General features: G+C 50.5%; 8 protein-coding genes across 8 annotated transcripts; 5 read left to right on the forward strand and 3 right to left on the reverse strand.

Annotated features, from left to right (window-relative positions):
- Positions 1–1,714: 1,714 nt before the first annotated feature.
- M437DRAFT_69262 (uncharacterized protein) lies at positions 1,715–2,499 on the reverse strand (the record flags this gene model as incomplete). The annotated part of the gene is made up of 4 exons (XM_041025250.1): positions 1,715–1,741; positions 1,810–1,900; positions 2,001–2,212; positions 2,311–2,499. The coding sequence occupies 4 exons, from the start codon at positions 2,497–2,499 to the stop codon at positions 1,715–1,717; spliced, it is 519 nt and encodes a 172-aa protein (XP_040876254.1).
- A 3,052-nt stretch (positions 2,500–5,551) lies between these two features.
- On the reverse strand, positions 5,552–10,094 carry M437DRAFT_57268 (uncharacterized protein; the record flags this gene model as incomplete). Its single annotated transcript, XM_041023195.1, has 4 exons — positions 5,552–8,554; positions 9,125–9,214; positions 9,271–9,910; positions 9,973–10,094. The coding sequence occupies 4 exons, from the start codon at positions 10,092–10,094 to the stop codon at positions 5,552–5,554; spliced, it is 3,855 nt and encodes a 1,284-aa protein (XP_040876255.1).
- Positions 10,095–12,047: 1,953 nt separating this feature from the next.
- On the reverse strand, positions 12,048–12,776 carry M437DRAFT_57558 (uncharacterized protein; the record flags this gene model as incomplete). Its single annotated transcript, XM_041023246.1, has 1 exon — positions 12,048–12,776. A coding segment is annotated over one exon (729 nt), but the record flags the coding sequence as incomplete, so codon positions are not given.
- A 1,862-nt stretch (positions 12,777–14,638) lies between these two features.
- Positions 14,639–15,736, forward strand: M437DRAFT_87847 (uncharacterized protein; the record flags this gene model as incomplete). The annotated part of the gene is made up of 1 exon (XM_041028719.1): positions 14,639–15,736. One exon carries the CDS (start codon positions 14,639–14,641, stop codon positions 15,734–15,736), a length of 1,098 nt encoding a protein of 365 aa, XP_040876257.1.
- A 795-nt stretch (positions 15,737–16,531) lies between these two features.
- M437DRAFT_69266 (betaine aldehyde dehydrogenase 1) lies at positions 16,532–18,145 on the forward strand (the record flags this gene model as incomplete). Its single annotated transcript, XM_041025251.1, has 4 exons — positions 16,532–16,999; positions 17,029–17,436; positions 17,488–17,978; positions 18,037–18,145. 4 exons carry the CDS (start codon positions 16,532–16,534, stop codon positions 18,143–18,145), a joined length of 1,476 nt encoding a protein of 491 aa, XP_040876258.1.
- Positions 18,146–18,640: 495 nt separating this feature from the next.
- M437DRAFT_57511 (Nitroreductase) lies at positions 18,641–19,422 on the forward strand (the record flags this gene model as incomplete). The annotated part of the gene is made up of 4 exons (XM_041023242.1): positions 18,641–18,928; positions 18,984–19,062; positions 19,118–19,153; positions 19,211–19,422. The coding sequence occupies 4 exons, from the start codon at positions 18,641–18,643 to the stop codon at positions 19,420–19,422; spliced, it is 615 nt and encodes a 204-aa protein (XP_040876259.1).
- An 869-nt stretch (positions 19,423–20,291) lies between these two features.
- On the forward strand, positions 20,292–21,549 carry M437DRAFT_87850 (uncharacterized protein; the record flags this gene model as incomplete). Its single annotated transcript, XM_041028720.1, has 4 exons — positions 20,292–20,371; positions 20,465–20,722; positions 20,783–21,113; positions 21,187–21,549. The coding sequence occupies 4 exons, from the start codon at positions 20,292–20,294 to the stop codon at positions 21,547–21,549; spliced, it is 1,032 nt and encodes a 343-aa protein (XP_040876260.1).
- A 565-nt stretch (positions 21,550–22,114) lies between these two features.
- Positions 22,115–22,997, forward strand: M437DRAFT_69269 (uncharacterized protein; the record flags this gene model as incomplete). Its single annotated transcript, XM_041025252.1, has 2 exons — positions 22,115–22,175; positions 22,234–22,997. The coding sequence occupies 2 exons, from the start codon at positions 22,115–22,117 to the stop codon at positions 22,995–22,997; spliced, it is 825 nt and encodes a 274-aa protein (XP_040876261.1).
- Between the last annotated feature and the right edge of the window lie 668 nt (positions 22,998–23,665).

A 23,665-nucleotide genomic window follows, 5' to 3' on the forward strand; every position in this document is an offset into this window, starting at 1 on the left:
GACCATTCTCCTGGAACCTATGAAGCAGTGAAATCGCTGCCCCACAAGCTTGCCCTCTGTGTTCAGATTCTTCTTCAGCTCATGCAACTGTGTGGTACTTGTTTCTGCTGAGTTCTGTGCTGGCGGTATCTCAACAAAGGGTAAAAGATCTACACCAGCGTAGGGCAAGCCAGCAAGCCACCAGGAATTCGGACCCGCAGGCCGTTAAAGATGTTGTGCTGTTCTTCGGTTCCTTCACGAACAGTTCGAACAGCTGCTCACGCGTCGCGCTTCGTCCACGGTCCACTGTCCAATCCACTGTGCTTGACATCAGAGGATTGCTTGCTGTGCTGTAGGTGTTCCAAGTTTTGAGCCTGCACAACTCGCGGCCAATTCACAGATTCCACACATGACTCCACCATGGTCTGTATACAAATTCTCGACTTCGCTTTTTGTATACCAGCGAGGAGATGCGCGCGTCACCAGCTTCTCATGGCCCATCGCACGTCTTCGCGACCACGAAAACTTGCGGTTTTCTCACTGTTGTGCAGTTGCCAGCGTTGCTGGGCCAAACGGGTTGTCAGCACAGCCCCAGCCACCTCGAGTTGTGCGCGTCGTCCTTTCTAACGGGTTTCTCCCAGCACCGGACTCCGAGTTCTTGGTCCATCTTCTGGTCCATTCCGGACGTAAGTCTATGTGCTGCTTTCGAAAGTCTATCCTTGCTATACAGCAAAGAATGGTTGACCCACGAAAAGACGTTGCAAAAAGTCGGAACCACCTCGTATATCGTCCTCGCCCTGGTTCGTGGAGCATGCAACGCCCAGACTTAGTATCACTCATGACTTGACTGTTGTGGTCGGTCCTATTGTTAGACATTGGTTCAGGCGTCTCACAGTTCATCACTCTCTTGATGCTCAGACGTAACTCTTCGGTGCCCCAGGATCCTTCTACAGTTATTGCTGGGCGTTCACCCTGTGCCGCGCCGAGCTTCGACTTGCACAATTGCTGCTGCTTTGCGTACGTATCGCTGATCTTAGCACCCGTATGGAAACGTCTGTCCTGTGCTTAGGCTGTTCATCTGAATCATAACCATACACATTCATCGCAGTGATCATTGCAACATCATTGCAACATACCTCGGTTGTTTGATGTGAGGCACAGAAGTTCTTAGTCGAGGTGCGAGAACCTATAGAACGTTTTGCGAATCTCGCCGCGGCTGCAGTCTGCTTACGCGCTGAACCATGCATATCAATCGTCGGTTGAAGTCTTGCTGCCGCAATGCCCTCAGGATAAATTCATTGACTCAGCAGGCAATTGTTGTCTGCCGCGTCTGCGGTTCAGAAAATTTCCTGTCAGCAAGACTTGTGATCAAGCCGTTGCGCGACCCAAGGCTTCAAGAGTCAAGATCAGCCTTGCAGACCCCGATATTTCCATGGATCTTCTATGGCTTCAAGTTCAGCTGACGCCCAAAAACTATGTTCATCGCTGTTCAGACCCTCAAACCCTGCGGCTCTACGTTGCATGCTTGTCAACTGTCGGCGTCGTACCACCAGCTGCGCGACTCAGTTTTTTTGTTCCAAATTCTCCTTCTCACGAGTTCTTGTCACCCCCTCAGACATCAGCGCGCCTCGTCGGCTGTTCCGAAATCTTTATCTCTGAGTCAATCTTTGCCGGCTCCTCCGTAGTCTAGTCCCTGTTTTTGGCAAATGGCTAGCCTCTACCATCGAGCAGGGGTTCACCGGTATTCAGCTCCGACAAACATCTAGATTAGGGCAGCGCAGCTCCAAAAGTCGGTGCCGGCTGCTGTTAGAAGTCTCGGGCTTTACTTACCGCAATCGGTATTGGTCGACCAAGCTGAGATAGAGATGGAGTTCCAAGTGCCGTGTCTTGCTTACGCGTGGCGGTGCCGGTTCTCGTCCACCTGTGTACTCGAGTAGCGACAAGTCGAACACAGAGCCTGGGCTTGTGTGGCTGTCCCTCCTTCAGAATCCTACAAAGACTTCTGTCAGCTGCAAACTTACACACCTGCAGACTGTTCTCGGTGAATCATGCCTCGAACAGGCAGGGAAGGCGAGTTGGTAGGTTCGAACTGTGCACCAAAAGCTTGCTTGCCGCGACCCTGACCCGAAGGCGAGCATTGACACTTTCGCGCAATCACCCCGGACACTTCTCCGCCGCACTTGCGGTTCTTGGAAAGTCCCTTTGCGAACCCCGCATCGAGTGCCTCGCCTGCCTAGCGAGGGGTACTATCGATATAGTGCATAGATCTCCTGCACGCTACGAGCGGCGAGCCTTCAATCACGACCCACGACAGTGGATCCCAATACTCACTACTGGTCTCACTTCTCGACTACTTTGCTGCCTGTGCAAGCGACTGCCGACATGCATCCTTAGGGGGACCCAACTACCGCGGGATGTGTCTGCTTTCGCAAGGATTACAGCGAACCAGTGCTTATCTCCAAGCCATGCAGTGGCATGCACTAGCAAACTGCCAACTACCGCGATACCCTGTACCTGCATCGCATACGCGCAAAGACCTCTGTGGATCTCTTTGCAAAGCGATGATGATCAGCTGAGCAGAAACCTCGACAGTGCTGCTCGAGGGTGTCACAAACCGTCTTACAAGTCTGCGGCCTCCTGCATTGACCATACAGTTTCAATATAATGCACACACGTTTTTGTGTTGCTGAAGTACTGAGCCGCTGGGCTCTTACTGCCTGCGCTATAGGCCGGGACTTGTCGCCGCGAACCCAGTTGCAGTTCTCATCAAAACAGTTCTTGTGGCTGTCGTGTGTTTCGGACCTATCTCCTTCGAACCACTTCAACAGCTGCTATCTTTCCTCAGGGTCTATCGTTCTCGTGCAAAGTTGCTTGCGCGGAGATCAGCGCCGGAAAGGCATGTCTTTCGATATTCTATCTTTTGGCAACTACCAAGTTCAGCGCAGACCTTTGTGTGAATCAAATAACTCGCTTGCAGGTTGTATCGAATAAATCGCTTACGAGTGTGATAGAGGCACGCAAAGGGGGTCGTCACAAAACCCTGCATACTGTTGTGTTGTTTATCTGAGACGCGCTGCATATGCACAACACAGCGCGTGCACGAACCCTTGCTCGCTTCGTTGCTGCACCACGCTGATTTTGAAACTCCATCTCATGATCTTCATCTTCTCGCTAAGCGCATCTAGATCTGGCAAACCCATGATGCTGACACGAACCTTGTGGGGGCAGTCGACACTGATCGTGCGACAAGTGAGTGACAAGTGAAAAAGGGGCTACTTGAACGCGAGGATCATGAGCTGTACTGTATGCAGGCTATCCATGTCAATGTCGCGTTCGTTGTCGGGGCTTGAAAGCCTCTCCGTAGAGGGTCTCGCAGTCGCGACCAGAACACACAGCATTACCCTTTACCAAGATGTCCACAATGCTAGAGACAAGGCAAGGGTAACGAACACAACAATCGAAGTATTTGGATAGTGCTCTCCAAGCAAAGGATTGTTTTCCCTACGATTCTCTTGAGATTGCGACCGTTTGACAAAGATGTGAATGCTCTCTTCCCTTTTCTCTCTGTCTCCAAGCGTTTCACTCCATTCGCTTTCATCGCGGATATGACAACTTGCAGGGTCAAAAAGACGTTGCTTTGTTTGCGTACCCTTCGCTCCATCTGCTCGATACATCATCCAACGATCTTGTAGCAATACTTCATGAGCCCTGAACCTTCATGACGCCCTTTCCCCGTTCACTTGTACAACACTAACCCTGAGCCATAGACACCCTGCTAGTCTTCCCCTTCCATCTTTTCTTCTATCCATAGCTATCTTTTACCTGTTACTACTACATCCATCCTCTAGTTCCATTCGCCCTCGGTATATCGCTTTAACCCCGTTTCTCGACTTCCCCGAGCAGACTCCTCGTAGATCCGGCATTCTACGGAGGCTTAGTGGATATTTGTAGGCGTGAATATGTCACTCCTGCCTATAAACGTCTATAACTCTATCTCTTGTTAATCTCTCATTGTAAAAAGAGCAGTCAGTGTATTAAGCTAAAATTGCAAAGTTTGCAGAAACGAAAAAGTGTCGTGAGTGTCTGGTTATTCCCGCTCGCACCGCATCACCCGCAAAAAAAGCCGTTATAGATCTCCCATCGCGAAAAAGCTCATCCGGAACCCTGGGGGCTCGCAAAGTGACAGAACCTAGATACGCATACGATAGGAAACCTTTTTTTTTTTTTCGCACGCGTGAGAAGCGAGCAGTGGAGACACCGTACCACTGTGGTCGCCTATAACGGTGGACTTTAGGGCATTACGTGGAAAAGACGAAAGGCATATCCGGAGGCTGCCGTGGGGCGTTGTAGCTATACCAAACAAGTAGTTAGTATAACGATGGGTAGGAAAGACGCACGCTTCCACTTCCGAGTTTTTGGACGCAAGATCGACAGAGAGATCGACCCTGACTTGATCAGTGTTCAAGATCGTAAAAGATTACGACTATGTTTGGAGATCGCAAGGGGAAACCATACAGTAGAGCCAAGAAGATGACGGATCTACTTCCGTGTTCCGGACGAAGATAATGGGGAGATCGAACCTAACTCGTGCGTATACAACTAGACCAAAACAAGATATATCTCTCATCAAAGCGTAAGCAAGACGCAAAAGAACCAAGGTTCAAGTCAAACCTGCATAGTCAAAACAACGATAGATAAGCAAGCTTACCTCTGTTGTGTCCAAGATGTTGAAATCAAAAGAGGAAAAAAACGTGATTACGAGGCAGCAAAGACCCGCAAGAGAGATATCTGCCTCATCTCATCATCTCATCATATAGACCCCATTCGTCGGAGAAACCTAGGATGCTTGTCGCAGCAGGACATACTAGGTAGTCCATAGTCTATATAGTGTTAGCGTACATCAAGAAGTTCAGAAACTGGCCATCATGCATGCTTCTTGACAGCCACCTTATTCATGACAACTTGTTGCGGTTATAGCTTATACGCGTCTTGATTGCCGATATTCCACCCTTCCACCGTCCACAAACCAAGAAAAACAGAATTATGGAGATGCTCGAGGAGATTGGCATGATATAGCGCTGGTTGTTGTATGAGTATGTGCATTGAGAAAAACGAGCAAGGACCAGGGTTATACCGCTGTCATGCTCGACTTGGCGAAAAACCGAAAGACGATATCAAATGAGCAGAAGAAAGACGAAAAACATCATGTGAATTTGCTTTTTTGAGCGTGATGTACAGTGGACTGCGGCTTGCCTTATGGAACGAAAAAGTATGGACACGCTCACAAGTGAGAATGATGGAAAAAAAGGACACTTCGAAAGCCTCAAAGCGACAGAATAACAACCAGAATGCGATAGAAGAACGCCTGCACAACCCTAATCCTTGCCGTCTCCCAAAACCAAAGCAAAAAGACACCATGTGAAAACAAACAAGCCCTCCCGAAGCAAAGAGCCTGAGAAAGAATGAAGAGAACAGTAAGAGATTCATTCTTCATTCATCAGTGTCGCAAGTTACGGCGGTGCAATTTTTCCCGCAATGTCGACCTCGGCTTTTGTCCCTTCCTCTCAAGCTTCTAACCTTGAGCTTTGGCAATTGCTCCGTGAAGCTTTTCCAAGAACTCCTTTGCCTTGTCACCATCCTTGAACATGCACATGAAGGACTCGACCTTCTTGCCCTCAGTAGGAACACTCAATTGTACCATCTTGGGAGCCTTGATCATATACAATGCAGGGTTGAGCAGGGCGTTGAAGTTCAAGCCAACTTTGCCTGATGGATCGGCGCGCATGAGAATACGAGGCTTGGAGTTCTCCTTGGAGGCGAGGACACGGATGGGACCAACACCTTGGCTGACCCATGTGGCGGGCTTGTCGTCATCGCTCTTGACAAGTTTCGTCACTTTACAGCGTGCTTCGTGGATGAGATCGTACTTGGCAATATCGTCGGCGGTAAGAGAGGTCAAGTCCTTCTGCACATCGTTGGGAGTATCACTGGGCTCTGACTCGGCGGCACTACCTTCGGCATCGGTGGTGGTGGCGCCAGGAGTAGTGGCGCGAGAAGTGGCAGCTGAGGCAAAGACAGATGATCCTGAAGGAGGTGCGAGAGTCGAAGGAGCGGCACCACCAAACGAGAAGCCAGTGGTCGGTGCTGAAGGCTTTGCAGCATCAAAGACACTACCGGTTGGTGATGGCTTAGCAGCGGCCATTCCACTGAAGGGAGACGACTTCTCAGCTGGTTGTGAGGCAGCACCAAAGTTGAACTTAGGGGCAGGAGCCTTAGCAGGTGATCCATCAGGAGTAGTAGTACCAGCAGTAACTGTGCTAGCACCGAACTTGATACCATCGCTACCCTTCCAAGTGTTGTCAGCAGCGCCGGAGCTACCGAACGAGCTGAACTTGAAGGAAGCGCTAGGTGTGTCGGAAGTCTTCTCCTTGTCAGCGTCAAAGGAAACACGTTCGAAGAGACTCTTGCCAGCCGTGGGCTTAGCAGGGGTTGCGTTAGTCAGAGCAGCATGAACGTCCTCATCCTCATCGGTATCACCGTCCTCGTCCTCATCATCAGGCTTGCTACCAGAAAGGTTGCCAAAGATGTTGGAGGATGAAGAGGTGTTTGAGGGTGCGCCACTGAATGAGAAGACAGCCGAGGCAGAGCTGGTGGGCTTCTTGGAAGTGTCAAAGCTGAACTTCAGAGACTGGCTGGCAGCCAAGAGCTCAGCCTTCTTCTGGGCCTGCTTCTCAGCATCCTTCCTCTCCCATTCTTCCTCATCTTCGTCAGAATCCATGTCCTCTTCCTTGCGCTTCTCACGTTCCTTGGCCTCCTGCTCAGCAGCCTTTGCACCAAATGAGCCAAGGAAGCTGGGTGTGGTGGTAGTAGAAGAGCCACCGCCGAACTTGGGAACCTGGAAGCCAGATGTAGGTGCAGTCGAAGAAGTGGAGCCGCTGCCGAACTTAGGAATCTGGAAAGGCGATGGTGCAGATGTTCCATTGTTGGATGATGACGGTGCTTGAGCCGTAGCGGGAGGGACGAAGCTAGTCTTCTGAGTGCTGGGCGCAGGAGTAGCAGAGACGTTGCGAGCAATAGCGCCGAAGGGGTTGGACTTGACTTGAGGAGCAGTAGCGGGAGGAGCAGGGGTCTTGTCCGCGGAAGCTGAGAAGACATTTGTGGACTTGGGTGTCTCGGGCTTGTCCAAAATGTCACTGAACAAAGAAGCAGTTTTGGATAGAGGTTTGTCAGGTGATGCGGAATTCATGGTAGACTGGGCGAAGGTGGGCTTGCTGGGGGTAGATGCCTGCTTGGCACGCTTACTGTGGTCATCTTCTTTTGTGACTTCCTCATCAGCGACACGCTTCTCGCCACGGGTGCTCGAAGCAGCCAATGGAGCAGTAATCAACTTAGGCTCGCTTGAGCTGGTGATGGATGCTGTGGAAGGAGCTCCGCTGTTATCGGAACGAATCTCGGCAGCTTGTTCGAGGTACAAGCGCATGACGGCACTCCAATCCAAGGAAGCATCGGCTGATGTGAGGTAAGTGCGCAGAGACTCGTTGAGCTGCTTAAGCAAAGCAGACTCCATCTCGGTAGGTGGAAGTTGAGGAGAGGCTGGGGGAGTAGCGACACCCGAGGCAGTAGGTGCGGACAATGCATTGCTTGCACGAGGCTCGGACCTAGCAGGAGCAACAGACGTTTGTGCGCTAACAGACGAACCAAAGTTGAAGGCAGGCTTTGGTGCGCTCGGCTGGGCAGGGGCAGGGGTAGAAGCACCAAAACCCTTGAAGGCAGATTCGGCAGGCTTCTGCTGAGCGGGCGAGTTGCCGAACATGGAATTGCCCAGGCCAGCGTTCTGAGGTTTAGGTGATTCTACTGCAGCAGGTGTAGTGGCAGGCTTGAATGGCGAGGAAGCAGCAGGAGCCGCGGTCTGACCGAAGCTGAAAGAAGGTTTGGGTGCGGCAGACGACTCTTGCGAGGAAGCGCCACTCAGGCTGGGGTAGGACACTTCCTCAGCGGGTTTAGAAGCGGCAGGTGTACCAAAGGAGAATGATGGGGAGGGAAGCTTCTTCTCAGCCGGCTTGGGCGATGGGGGGGCAGCAGAGGTTGTTGAAGCGCCAAAGTTGAAAGCAGATGCTGCCGGCTTAGGTGTTTCATCCTTCTTCTCAGCAGCTGCACCAAAGTTGAAAGCTGGAGCTGGAGAAGCTGGTGCAGCTGTTGAAGCACCGAAGCTGAACGAAGTCGAGGGTGCGGGTGCAGGCGAAGCGGCAGGACTTCCGAAGTTAAAGGCTGTTGACGGAGCTTTTGCAGGTGTCTCATCCTTCTTGGAAGCACCGAAACCACCAAAGGAGGAAGTGGTAGCCGGAGTGTCGTCCTTCTTGGCCAGCTCAGCAGTACTGCCAAACTTGAAGCCAGAGGTAGGCGCGGGGGATGCTGGAGCGGGAGTCGCGCCGAAACTCTTGAAAGGCGATGACTGTGCCTCGGGTTGGCTGGCTGGGGGAGTAGAAGCGGTGGATGCACCGAAGTTGAAAGACGTCGAGGCAGTGGGGGCGGGTGCGGTGGATGAGAACGAGAAGGAAGACTTGGGAGCTTCGGGCTGTGTCTGGGACGGTATCATGTTAGCAAAGAGCGGGGTAAAGTTTTGTTGCAGGAGCATGTTCGAGTTGTGATAGAGGGATACATCGAGCATGTCATGTTGAGTGTCGTGCTCGATGTGGGGAGGCTTTACGAAGGGGACTTGACCACCTTCAACACTGTTGAATTGTTGAAATGGCTGGGCGTAGGCGAATGCATTGGGATTGAAAGATTCAGCTGTAGGTGGTGTGAAGCAGGATTCTTGGTGACCAGCTTGCGACTGGTTCGAAGATGCAAAGTACTGGTATGAGTGGATCTGATTCATGCCAGTCTTTTCCTCGTCCAGGCGTGACTGCAGAGCTGCGATGCCCGTCTGCCACGAGCTGGGCATGTTTGCATCCGCTGCTGCCTCGGCAAGCTTTACCTCATCGACGAAGCCGTTGTTCATGAAGTACTCCTCGCTGAAAGCAGGAAGATGGGTGTAGGTTTGGGGCATGTGCGAGGCAAACAAAGGGGCGTCATGAGAACCAAAAGCTCCATTGGAGCTGGCGTAACGAGACAGATCGAAAGAGGCAATCGATGTCAAACTCACTGTTTCGGGCTTGTTGCGCACAAAGTCGAGAAGTTTCCTTTGCACTGCAGGTGGGAGGGTTGATAGGTTGAGACCGGCAAGGCTGGCATCCTGCGCAAGAGTTAGCCAACAAGAACCATGTTGGCCGATAGTGATGATGGTAATACCTTGTACTTAGGGTCGCTTTGACGCACAATGTTAGCGAGCTGCTCAAGCTTGCCCTCTTGGGTCAGGCGAGGACCGGCCGCTTCAATCTCGCTGATCTCAGCTGCACTGATAGGCTGTTCAGTGCTACCAAACGAGGGTCCCGACATGCTGGAGAAGGGGTTGAAAGCAGGTGCAGGTGATGCAGGAGCCGAAGGACCGGGCGAGGCAGGTGTCGAGCCGAATGTGAATGAAGGAGCCTTGTTGGCGTCACCGTTCTGCGACGGCTTGGCTGGTGATGCGCCGAAGCTGAAGGATGTGCCAGAGGGTGTTGATGCACCGAAGTTGAAGCTGGAAGCTTGAGGAGGCGCAAAGGTAGGAGCGCTAGACGGCTGTGACTGGCCGAAGGAGAATGTGCTGTTGTTTGTAGGAGCGTTCGGCGGGAAGCTCTGTGATGTCGACATGTTTCCGAAAGGATTGCTCTGTGGTTGGGCAGTTGTCTGGCCGAAGTTGAAGCTGGCAGCAGCTGGTGGAGCAGGAGCGCTTTGTGCGAAAGGGTTACTGTCGGCGCCGCCGAAGGGGTTAGGGAAGCCAGGTGAAGGACTGGCCTTGGACGGTGAAGCAGATCTGGATGCGCCGGGACGTCCCTTGAGGGGTTTGATGCTGGACAAACAAAGAGTCAGTCACTGGTTGGTCACTGTGTCACTTGTCGCAGCTTCACTTACTTGCGCTTTGCCAACTGAGCAGCTGTGGCCTTGCGCGGTGGGTCCATTGCTGCATCGCGGGGATCCTCCATACCGCCGTATCTTTCTGAGCCACCTTGTCCGTCTGCTACGCGTTTTGACATGGCTTTGTTCTGCCTGGGATGGCGATGTCTCGACTCCTTGTCCGAACCAGCTTAACAAAAGTCGTCCGGTCCGAGTTGCTGTCGCAGGTCGCAAGTCGCGTATTGGAGTCTCAGATGGACATGTGCCCAGTTGTGTGTCTCTGTGTGTTGCGATATGAGATACACGTCGTCGAGGCGTTGTGATGATGCACCTTCTTGGGTTGTTTTGAACTTTTGTCGCGCTGCTGCTTTCCTTGTTCAGCCCTTCTGCCGACATCCGACCCGCCAATCAGCGTCGTCATGGTTCTTTCTCCAAAGCTCCGACCATTTCTACTTTCTTCCTACTTCTAGACTCAAGCATCTGTAACACTCACCGCATCAAGATTCAAGGCCATGGCACAAAAGAGACAGCTCTTGACTTAGCAATGAAGGCAGGAGTAAGGAATCAGAAATGTACGATAGTGTCCGATTGAGGCCAATGTCTACCAAGGCGAGGAACCTCGAATACTAAGTACCTATAACATCGGCAATAGTAATCGTTCGTCGACAACAAGGCTGTAGCGAATGAAGAACAACTCTCACCTCAGCAGTCAGCTCCGGAGCACAGTCATAACAATGCATAATAGTATCGATAAATGGCAATGTCTGCTGAGACAAGGAGTCACGAACATCAGGTAGCCATAACGTCGATGACAGTCGTCCCACCCACGACTACAAGGCCACAGTGTATGAAATAACTCTCGTTTCAGCAAGTAGGTGGTAATATAGGCATAGATATACACCATAGTATTCAAATCAGAGCAACGTCCACTAAGAGGCCAGAAGTTGGAGTTCAATGCATATCATTTCCATAATCCATTATCTAAAACTGCCATTTTGCAGCCCATCTTCCTGATGTCTCTCCTGTAACCTATTTTACATCCTATATGAATCTTGTCCAAATAGTCGAAAGGGTGTCCTGGATTTGGAAGTCGATCCAAGCACCACTCTCAGTTTTTCTTCGTCGTGTTGTGTCCTTCAGGACAAGTCCATGTACTGGTACAACTCCTCGTTGACCTCTCTCTCAGCCCTGGCAGCATCCCTACCCTGCTTGTTGAGGTAGGGGGTCGACTTGTTTTGTTCATTCTCGGCCTACGAGATGTACTCATCAAAGTCGGCTTCGGTGGTGCGCTGGGTGAACTCGTCTTCGAATTTTCTGATCGATCTCTCGTTGAAGTCGTCTCTGAAGTACTTGTCGTCGGCACTCTCTTGGGCGAGGGCGTCTTGGATGGCGTTCATGCTGCTGGCGACCATGCCATAGGATCTGTTCATCGTGAGAGCTGAGTAGGTGTTGCCAATCTTGGGACCCTTCTGACGAGCGGAACGAGCACGGAACATGGCTTTGAGGTGAGATGCCTGAAGAGGAGTAGGGGTGGACTCGAAGCCAAAGCGAGCCTTGTGACCAACATCTTGACCGTTAATCTGGGTGAGGTCGAGCTGGTCAACGCGGTTCTCGCCAAGGTACCAGGTCTGTCCTTCCTTGATGCGAGCATCGTGCTGAGTCGAGTATTCACGAGCGACACGAACGCCCCCCAAGCCGTGAGTAATGTCAACGATGTGTCCAGCCAAGTTCAGATGCTCGGTACCACCCACGGCGGATCTGACAAGACAAGGCCTACCAATCATGCCCTTCATAAACTTGTCTTCGACCAGGCGAGTGAAAAGCTTGGTGTATGGTACACGGACAAGACTGTCGCCTTCGCCAATCTTGTACCAGAGGCCGTAGCCGCGCATGCCAGGGGATGGCAACGACTCGTAGGGGATGGCACGCTGGTAGTGGCCAGAAGCGTGCTGCGGATCGGTAGTGTAGGCAACGCCAGTGATATGAATGCTGCTGGGAGAAGCGGTGTCGCGTTCGAGGTTGTAGCTGACGCAGATGTGTTTGATTTGAAGAACATCCTTGCCAAAGCTGTTTTTGTGGATGGGTGAAGAGAAGCGAACGAGGTCGCCAGCGACAAAGAATTCCGCGCCAACATACAGGCCTTTGCAGTAGACACGAGCTTCCTTGCCATTGGAGCTGAAGTGGTAGCGTCCAACGACAGAGATGGAAGACATGGCAGTCAAAGCGTGACGCACAGTGGGGTGACATTCGCGGGAGTTGCCAATATCGGCGCCGTTCATGAGCTCCTGCCAGAGAGAGAAGGGTCGCATGTTGAGAAGGTGAACGATCTTGTAGCGAGTCGACCAGGGTTTATCAGAGTTGCCGATCTCAGGCATGGGTTCAACGCGGAAGACATCCTCTGAGCCGTCGGTGTTCTGCTTCTGGTCCAAGAGGCCAGCACCCAAGGTGTTCTTGGTGATCTGAGTGACAATTACAGCTTCCCAGACAGGCACTCCGACCCAGCCGAGGCCCTGATCCTGAATCTTGTAGATGCCTGCATTGGAGTCGAACTTGATCAGCTGGTCGTCCTTGAGGTTGCGCGCGACGAGGACAATCTCGCCGAGACGAGGATACCAGCGCGTGGTGGTTTCGAGTGAGTCGAGATAGGCGGGGAGGTTTGCGAGGTCCTGTTCGACCAGCCAGTCCATGGATAGGGGCTCTGTTATAGCCACGCTCAGGTGCTGTCCCTGCTTGGCCTTGCGCATGAGTCCATCAAAGACATTAGGGGTTCCATCGTCGTCAACGCCAGTGTTGACGGGGGATTGAGCGTCATCAATGTCCATCATGGGTGAAGATGATGCCATGTCGTCGTGATTGTTGTTGTTAGCAGGCATATTGGTCGCGGTGGCCTGGTGAGTGGCCTTGCCCTTTTTGGGAGTAGGATGGCGGGGCTTGCAAACGCGACACTGGCAGTTTGTGATGTTGCTCAGAAGGATGGATGCGACGTGTTCAGCAAAAGAAGCGATCGTGCGGAAAGGACCCTTGGCGTTGCCGTATACGTAGTTATCGTATAATTTCTGGCCGTTGGTGACTGTTGCACGATATCTCGTGTCAAGAACGTAGCCAGGAGGGAGGCTGTCAAAGGAGACACCTGCAGAGCCTGCTCGAGGTTAGTGAAGATCGAGCAAAGATCGTGTCTCCCCACGTGCTGCAGTATGTAACTAATATAGCCATCGAAATGCACAACGTTATCAGACAACGAGATAGTGTCCTCTGAGAAGCAACAACTTCTCGACTCTGTGTGGACACCTCTCTACTCTCGAATACATTGTGCATTTTCATAGTAGCTCATTCGCTCCATGCTGTAGTTGCAATACGAGGCAAGGTACAGACCACAGCACAGGGGAGTCATACTTGACTTACCAAAATTGTCCCTGATGGCCTTGATCTTGTTGATGTCGATCAGTAGCTCCTTAAGATACTGAGGAAAACGATCGGAAGACCTGTTGACCCCCTTGTTAGGGTCACCGTCAGAGGTGTACTGGCTCCAGTCGATGGTAGCCATGTTGGCGGATAAAGTTCGGAGTTCAGGTCCGTTGTGCACGGACTTTATGCCAATCCGTGCGTCAGCGCCAAGACCACGACGGAGAGTGAGGATGGACTTTTGAAGTGAAATCGCACAGTGAAGGCAAGTTCAGGTTCGCTCACAGCAAAACAAAGGCAGAATGCGAGCACAGTGAACGCAGTCTCAAACTACCGTGCAAATTATCTGAGGGCAGTATGACCAAGGATTTGAGGTTAAGCGGAAGACAGGGTTATGAACAATATGTATTTAGAGCACTTGATCGTGCTTTGAGGGAGATTTTTCTTTCTGCGCAATGACTAATACGAAATAGAGACATGAGAGAGAATTCTACCTATCTTTCGTGGACGAGATTTGTGACATGAGATGTTCATAGGAAGTCAAGTTAGTTAAAGACGATTGACGTTCAATTTGGTGACATGCCAAGCTCCGGGCTGGAATATCCCTGAGCTCCGAAAAATGGATGCAGAGGGGCCCATGGGTGCAAGGTGGTAGGAGAGCCATTCCTGCGTGCAGTGATGGATTCTCAAGCGTGAGTTGCTAATACCTTATGGCAAATCCATCGATTTGTGCGAATAGGCAGTGCGAGGAAAAGGTGGTCAGAGGGGGAGGAGAAGATGCATGGGAGAAGGAGTACGGTCCGAAGGAAAGCAGAAGCACCGTGCGGGCTCGAGTGAAGATGCACATGACATTTTGACCGAGAGCCAACGGTCACTTTTTATCGTAGTCGTAGACGCAGACAGTGTTGTAAGTTAATATCTGCTTGCCTTCACTCGGGGTCTTTCTTGAATGCATCTTCGTGGCATGAACAGTTGGGGTCTTTACTCGGAAGAAGTAGACGGCATGCTGACCTCTCAGCTGAAGGATTTTGCATTCGATAGGCTGAAGAAGGTTTCGCGAAGCTGAGCGAATTACAGTGAACGCTAGAGCGGAAGGTCACTGAACCAAACCCGTTGAACTCAAGGCCCAGGCCAAACTTGGCCGAACGCTCCTATCTAAACAGAATGGCGTCCGCACGACGGTCGACTCTTCTCGTGAGAAAGGCGTCGGCTCGTACCTGACCTCAGACCCTCCACCGAGACATGCAGCAAACGATGCAACGGCTTTGTTAGTAGAATCGACATGGACGTCCTTCGTGGTGCCGCCTGGGCACCGCATCCTTCCTCAGCACTGCAATCGCCGCCTCCTCGTCGCATTTCAACTCAAGCCGGCCAGCGACTGTCTGCCGTCGTCTCCGAAAGACCGCCGTCTTCACATTCAATGTCGTCGCCATCGCAGAGACTTACCAGCCGCTGGAGCGATTCCACTCATATGGCAAGGACTATACCGCGAACCAGTCATGATACTATGCCACCGCCATACGTCTTGAACCCCAGCGGCGTAGAAGGGAATAAGCTTGTCGCAATCGGACCTGTCGTGCGCCAAAGAGGAGGATGCAAAAGGATAGGGTTTCTGGTGCTGGCTGCATTGATTATCATTGGCCTTGGAATCGGTCTGGGTGTCGGCTTGACACGAAATGGAGGAGGAAACAATGGCCAAGCTGGAGCACACCCAGGAGAGCCAGGCATATCCCAATCACAGTACCCTGTGGGCGAGTACAGTCTTGTAACAGCCCTGCGCGTCGTTCAAACCAACTGCACTTCGAATCCTGATACCTGGCGATGCTTCCCAGGCGCTACCTTTGACCAATCGCCTGCTTCTTCTTTGGCCACTTTCAACTGGATTCTGTCCAATACATCTGCTTTGTATGCCACCAATAGCAGCGACATGACCACATCTGCCCAAGGTGTTGCCGCGAACATGACCATTTCCGCTTCCAACAACCCGTTCAGCATTTCCTTCGACTCGGCTCCTTTGACATTCATCAACGACACGTCTCCACGCTATACCTTTGCTGCGAACGTGTCTCAGAAGATCATCCCAGCTTCGAACATCACTGCAGACGACAGGTCCACTGCCTGCTTTTTCAACCAGTCTCAAGTCATAGGAACCCTTCACCTTGATAATACCTTTGCTCAGCAATACACCTTTACTGGTAACAATGCGAGTTACACCCTATGGCCGTACGCTGTCCAAGTCGAGTTGGTGAGCCCTGGCGGTCAGAACACACCAGCTTGCTATTACACGACCAATGGCGTGATTGGCGCCCAAGTCACCGATGCGTTTACTGCTCAACCAGCTGAGGACGAATGCCTCTGCCAGTACCAAAACTATTTCTGAAAGCCTTTTGTCTCTATATTTGATACCCTGGCATGCTTTTGTCTTGTGTGTTACTTCATGTTCCTTTAGCGTTATTCTAATGTCAGATCCACGAATCAACTAATCATTACCCGTCCCACGTTTTCTGTCCATCAAAAACTTCGCATGGTGAGCGAGTTAGACTCTCTCCCAGCCTTCGTCTAACACTCCTCGAAGCGGTATCTAGGAGATGGACACACATCCACGGGATAACACAGATCCGATAACTTCAGACGCTTTCCGAGTTTGCAGCAATGAGTCGTAATGCCATGCACGGCAGATGAAAACGAGATCCTGGCAGTTTGTTACCCCGCCATGCGGAGACAAAGGGTGCGGGGTTCATGGAGTCTTCTCCTTGATCAACCCTCGGACCCTGGGCATTTCTTTGTCACGCGTCCAGTCGTTGAGGTGCACAAACATCGTGTCAGGAAAAGCGGTGTACAATCAGAATGAATCAAAGCATGGTCTTTTTAGATAAATTGATCCGACACTGTAGTGGCGTGGCTTCAACGGCCACTTGTTCACAAGAAAAAAAGAGTGCGGAAGGATTCTTGGAGCGGAGCTTCTGACACTTGGAAGTCTTGGGACTGACAACTTTGATGGTCTGATACCGCGCTAGTGGTCTATCCTCGGTTCCCTAGACCCGCATGCTATATGAGCACTCTTTTATCGCTGATCAGTTGATCGACTTATAAAGTCAGGCCGTTTCCTGCCCCCTGTCACCAGCATACCTACTTCGCCTTTTTCAGATCATAATTGAACATACCAATTTCAATCATGTCGCCCGGCAAGACCGCAAACATCTCGTTTGAAGACAACTTCGCCAACATCATCAATGGCGAAGCACGCACAAAATCAGACAACTATCATAGAGGTGTCAACCCTGCAACTGGCGAGGAGCTCTGGAACGTGCCAATTGCTACCCAGTCAGACGTTGACGAGGCTGTCGCTTCGGCGCAGAAAGCTTTCGAGTCATGGAGTGTGAGGCCTATCGAGGAGCGCAAGGAGCTCTTGAAGAACTTCCGTGATCTCTGGAATGGTTACCACGAGGAGTTTGTTACGCTGCTGTGCAAGGAGACTGGAAAGCCCAGACAATTCGCCGCCTACGAGGTTGGCGCCATTGGTGCATTTATCGACCACCACGTGTCATTGGACATTCCCGAAGAGAAAATCGAGGACGATGAGAAGATCATGACAACGAGATACACGCCTCTGGGTGTCGTGGGCGCCATCTGCCCTTGGAACGTACGTGACTTTTGCTTACATGTTTCAAGCCAGCACTGATAGTCTTTTCGCAGTTCCCTCTGATTCTCTCTTTCGGCAAGATCTGCCCTGCTCTCCTTACTGGCTGCACCATCATCGTCAAGCCCTCACCCTTCACTCCCTATTCTTCGCTGAAGGCAATTGAGCTGGCTCAGACCATCTTCCCTCCTGGCGTCGTTCAGGTTCTTGGTGGTGATGACAAGCTTGGTCCCATGTTCACCGAGCATCCTGGCATCGCAAAGATCAGTTTCACTGGCAGCACTGTTACTGGAAAGAAGATCATGGCTGCTTGCAGTAAGACCCTCAAGCGTGTTACTCTGGAGCTCGGCGGCAACGATGCCAGTATTGTTAGAGAGGATGTTGATATTGAGGCTACTGCTCCTCAGCTCGTTATGGGAGCTTTCCAGAACAGTGGCCAAGTATGTTGGTTTGCTTCTAAAAAGTGTTGTAAAGGCTGACCCCGCTACCAGGTTTGCGTTGCCACCAAGCGAATTTACATTCACGAGAAGATCTACAGACCTATGGTTGACGCAATGTCCAAGGCTGCAGCCAGTTTGAAGGTCGGCACACCCGACGAGAAGGGCATCATGCTTGGACCCATTCAAAACCAGATGCAGTATGAGAAGGTCAAGACCTTCTTCCAGGACAGCAAGGACAAGGGCTACAAGTTCGCTGCCGGTAGCGCCGATGTCGAAAACAAGGCCGGTTTCTGGCTCCAGCCGGCCATCATCGATAACCCTCCTAACGACAGCAAGATCATTCAAGAAGAGCAATTCGGTCTCATTCTTCCAGTCCAACCTTACTCTGACGAGGAGGAAGTCATCAGACGTGCCAACAATAGTAACTCTGGTCTTGGTGCTTGCGTCTGGAGTAAAGATGAGGAGGCTGCTCATCGTATTGCTCTGCGTCTGCAGGCCGGCAGTGTCTTCGTCAACTCGTTTGAGAAGCTCACTCCCCAAGCGTAAGTCATTCATGCTCGTCTTGCACTTCTTCAGTCAGCACACTGACCGCATCTTTAGTATCTTTGGAGGCCACAAGGAAAGTGGTATCGGCGCTGAATGGGGCACACAGGGTCTGCTGTCCTACTGCAACCCTCAGGTCATCCACTTTTACAAGAGCAAGCTTTAGACCAGCGGCGACGACATAAAGAGGTACGACAGTAAGGCATGATGAGTAGCAACTTCAAGATTTCCCCAACATTCTAGATAATTGCAAAGACATGTCAAGAGCGACCACATAGGTATCGTTACCAAACAAAAAAAAATGAACACAGTAGTTCCATGACAAAAGGTTACAAACTCCATGCCGGACATCGGCTTCTATCGCACCGAATATTTATAAGCAGTGAATCATCAAACCCCAGCATGCTAAGTTGGACGTCGTAAAGGTATTGGTTCTAGTCAGCCACATTCGACAGAGGAGCGAATCCTTCCAGATAACGACACGACCTTGCATTCTGAGCGGCGCTTCCAAACTCCGACATGACAATGAAACAAAATATCATACTGATTTAGACAAGTTATATCTGCGCTCATGTCCTCGACTAAACAATATGAAATTGCTCACTACAGCTCTCAAAATCTCTTAGAAACTCGAAAATCTTATCATCTTTGATCGTACAACATGGCTGACAAGACATCTTTCCTCGAAGCCACTAAAGCTCGCCGCTCCCTCTACTCTCTCAGCAAAGAATCTACCATATCGAATGACCGTATCATTTCCATCGTTGAGCATGCGATCCGGTATGCACCTTCACCTTTCAATGCTCGCTCTTGCAGATGCATCGTTCTCTTTGGAGACGACCATGACAAGCTCTGGGAGATGGGCGCTGCAGCCATTCAAAGATGCATGCCTATGGCTGTAGATATTCTGATTCCCAAGGTTCAGGGCTTTCGTGCTGCATACGGCACTGTGAGTTTTGCGTCGATCATTTGGTTTGTGTCATTGCGCTGATTGATCTTTGTAGATCTTGTTCTTCGAGGATGTAGAGTCAGTCAAGGAACTTAACCCTCGATTCGCAAAGATGTCTGAGGAGAATCCTGAATGTATGTTTCATCCAATTATCCCCTCCAAGTCAACGATGCTAATCCAGTCTTGTAGGGTACGATCACAGCAGCGGAATGCACCAATACGTTGGTAGGTCTACTTTCCATCATCATCCGTGAGACTCCCTGTCTAACTCAAACATCACAGTCTGGACAGCTCTCGAAGCCGAAGGTCTTGGATGCAACCTTCAGCACTATCAAGGCATGATGCACGACGAAATATACGCACAGTGGAAGATCCCAGAGACTTGGCAAGCAAAAGCTCAACTTGTGTTTGGAAAGCCGTTGGCAGGCCCTTTAGTGGATAAGGAAAAGACTTTTAGGGATATCAAAGACTGTATCAAAGTTTATGGTCAATAGTTTGTCAGAATGAAATTTGGCGTTGCAGAGGCTGTGTGACCTAGGTCCGCGCGCTGCAGACACAAGACAGCGAGCCCAAATCACTCTCGAACAACAGAAACAGACAGGACCCTGGACAACGTTCTTATGATATGACAGAACAATTGTGAGCCTTGAAGTATTTTAAGATGAAAAGAAGGGTCCTCTGGTCTGGAACTGTCGACAAGTCACAGGGAAGCGGGACGATCTCCCGAGGCCCGGCAGGAGCGAGCACGGGGAAGCAGCGTGCACTGTTCAGGCAAAGATTGTCGCGAATCATTGCCTCTTTAGTTAAATCTCTCACCTCATTACTGGAGAGGGCTTTTTGACAAAACAAACCACTCATGATCCGTACATACGCGAACGTGGTTGGAGCACGCAACTGACCTTGGTTGATCGCAATTCTGAGGCTTGCTTCTGCACGAGATGACCAAATCAGATTCGTCAGGCCAACTTTTTGTCCACCGTACACACGGCGTTTCAGGTCGTACATGACGTTGCAATGACTCGACTAGTCACGGTCAAACCTCGAGCATGTTGCGCTTTGCTCGCAACCGTATGGTCGAGATTTCTTTTATTCCCATGCTCCTGACTCTTGAAAGTTCTTGCTTGAATAACTCTTTTTGTATACGAGTTCTGCATCAGGCGGCCCCTTAAACGTTTGCCTTTTTCTGTTTACCATCAAACGGAACCTTTCCTTGTGACCCGGCTTGGAGATTTGTTTATTGCGAACTTGAGACGGGCCATTTATAGCTTTTTTGTTCGCCTTCGGGACTTTTTTTTGATCTTTTTATCACTTTTTGACCCTGCATTATCGACTGTAAACGCAGCTGCAGAAAACGGTCTTCATCATGGACATCATGTCATCCATCACACAGGACAAATGCAAGAAGTTGTCTGAGCCTTCCACAGGGCAGTTTGCTATATCATGGTAAGTGTTTAGATCGCACCTGAGGAAGATCTACTCTTCTTCGCTTCCTGGTTCTCAAACGAGCAACCACTGACACAGAGATTCTTACAATAGCGCACTCTTGGGATGGCTTTTGGTTTCCTATATCCCCCAATTCGCGCGCATCATTGGCCGCAAGTCGGCAGAAGGTCTCTCAACTCTGTACATTCTTCTCGGCTCTATCTCTGGAACCTGTGCCGTGGCCAATATCATGGTCTTGCCTTCTAGTCAGACGGATATCGCTTGCTGTAGACATTACACACGCTTCGGATGTATCTCTCGTCTGCTGGGTATTTTCCAGGTCGTCAGTGGTGTTTCTTTGTTCTGGTGCATGTACGTATCTAACCATCATTCTTGTACTGAGAAAGAAGTTTGGGTACTGATTGATCATAGTATGTTCCTCTACGTCTACTTCTCAGAAGAAGAGGCAGATGCCGAACTCCATGGTCGTCGCCGCTCTCTGTCATCTCCAGACCGCACTTTCCGTCGTGCTCGCCGCGCTAACCGTCTTCTGATCATTGTGGTTGCTTTCGCATTCGCTATCATGCTCATCAGTGCTGTCATCTTGAACCGCTTCCCTTGGTACTCGCAGGAATGGGCTAATGTATTGGGAATCGCTGTTGCTTGCTTTGCTTGCGTGCAGTGGGTGCCGCAAGTATGGACCACTATCCATCTTGGCCATCTTGGAAGTTTGAGTTTGGCGAGTATTTGTATGGGTGCACCTGTAAGTCTTGTCTTGCCAGAAATCCTCTACCTCTTTGTTCGAATTCTGATCGCTGACGACTTGGTATCAACAGTATACATGGATCTTCGGCATTAACATGATCGTCCGCCTTGGTCTTGCCGGCTGGTCAGTCTGGATCGTCTACGTGCTCGTCGGCATAATGCAGCTCACTCTCATTGTCACCGCCATCATCTACATGATCCGCGACAACCGCAAGGCTCGCCGTGCTGACGCTACTTCCGCAACTGCTTCCTCTACCAGAAGAGATGTCTCGGAGTCTCCTAGTACCAGAGCTTTGAGACCCCAGTTGCAAGCTTGGAACAGCTTTGCTGCTGGTACGAACGGAGATGCTGAGGGCGATAGTGAGAGGACGCCTTTGCTGGCTGCTAGAAATAAGCATGTTGAGGAGACTGCTAGTCCCAGACGTGTTGGCTAGATTTTGCGTAAAGGTGTATTATCAGGAATGCGTCTACAAAGATACAAGACTTGGACGTTATGGGTCGAATTGTCACGAGAGAGATTTGTTGTTGGGTTCTTTAGACGCATAGGGTCAATGGAGGCATAAACAAGGGGCGTTTGGGAAAATGCTTGTAGTAACACCATGGTAATGAGCACTTTCACTTTTTCCTTCCCTCCTCACCATCTGCCAAAGAATGTAACATGGAACCTCTGATCTGGCAATAGATGTAGAGGCGAAGCAACGTGTTCAGATCATTCATCTTACAAGCTAGATGTGAGGATTTACTACACGCGGCTTCGGGATGGCAAAATGCGAGCTGGTAGCTAAGCAGCAGCAGTAGTAGTTCGGCCGATACTGCAGCCAGTGCGCTGCCTCGACGATCCCTGCAAGCACTGCCGTGTTAGGTGATCATCTCGGTGACCGAGATGCATCTCCACGTTTTCGGGACATTTATGTTAATCATCCGAGACGTATGATATATCCAAAGAAATCATATGTAAAGATACAAAAGCTTTTGAGCAGAATATCTCGCAGTCTCACCATGAAAATTCTCTGTCTACATGGAAAAGGCACAAGTGCAAGTATATTAGAGAAACAAACAGGTGAGTCAATTCCAATGCTTCAACCACTTAAGTCTCATTCTTGCTAACATGCACCCAGCGGCTTTCCGACGGCATCTGCGCGCTCTAGAGCCAGAAACACGAATTGTCTTTGACTTTATTGATGGACCTCTTTCTGCAGATCCTGCACCGGCAATAGACAAATTCTTCGCAGGTCCTTTTTACTCATTCTACCCCTCTGCTTCCATTGACAATTTACGCTCTGTGCATACTTGGCTACTCAAAGTCTTAGAAAAGCAAGGCCCTTACGATGGAGTGCTTGCTTTTTCTCAGGGGTGTGCTTTGGCTGCTACTTTGATGCTTGAAATACAAGCTGCTTCCAAAGCACAGCCTTTCAAATTCGCCGTTCTTATATGTGGAGGAGTACCCCTTTCATATCTTGCTGGAAAGGGGTATAAAGTTGAGGAAGAAGCAAAACAATATGACGAACAAGCTCGCCTAGCATTATCTTCCCAAGCATCGTTAGATGCACTTCTCCAAAATGGCAGTCAGCGATGGACTCAAAACTTTACTCCTCTCAGCCACCACCACTCAAACAGTCAACAGTCTCCTCCAGCGATCATTTTCGGACTTGACATAGCTCAAGTGGCAGACGTCCACAAGATCCCAATCCCTACTGTACATATATATGGGAACAGAGATCCGAGGATGGGATCTGCGTTGCAGCTGGCTGGAATGTGTAGGCCTGACAAAACGAGAATTGCTTGTCATAGTGGTGGTCATGATATACCCCGGACGTCTGAAGTAAGCGATATGATAGCAAGGTTGATTTTGTGGGCGATGACAGAGAACGAGAAAGAGTGAGGAGAGTTGGGTCAAGTAGAAGATAGCATCGCGGGTCTAACAATACATTGCATGGAAACTTCCAGCATAAGAAAAATGATCCCTTGGTTTAGAATGGTGTTTGTTCGTACTCGCCCTACTGCACATGTCGAATTTCTGATGGAAGGACGAAAGTACAGGGTCCTTACTAGCACGAAGACTATCAGGGGAATCTGCCATGCTTCCTCGGAAGTGCCTTCCGACTGTCGTGGCTACCTCACTGAATATCTTGGCACGATCAAGATTGTTGAGGCGCCAGGGCTAGGTGCATAATAAACAGCACGGCCAGAGCTCGCATCCGCAGTCTTTCGATTATTGATATACATGATACAGTGTGAACAAATTTTGGTGAGCTTCCTAGCCACTACATCGAGGGCGCCCCCTTGGCGTCCAAACAGTGGCGAGGTTGCCGCTGGAAGAGGGCCAGATTTTAGTCGTGTATGAATGTTGACTGGGGTCACGCGCGTGTACTGTCGTCTTTGCGACAGGCCTTGCCGCGATGAGTGCTCGCAAGCTGGCCTCAGTCTGGTCCGTTTGGACTTTGACATCTTGCCTGTCTTCTGAAAAATTTATCTGCCCTCAAGGCCTGAATATCATCGGCAGCGAAGCCGAAAATCTTGAGTGACATCAGGATCATCTCGGACTGTTCG

This window comes from Aureobasidium melanogenum (assembly GCF_000721775.1).
Source record: "Aureobasidium melanogenum CBS 110374 unplaced genomic scaffold scaffold_26, whole genome shotgun sequence".
Classification (NCBI taxonomy): Eukaryota; Fungi; Ascomycota; class Dothideomycetes; order Dothideales; family Saccotheciaceae; genus Aureobasidium; species Aureobasidium melanogenum.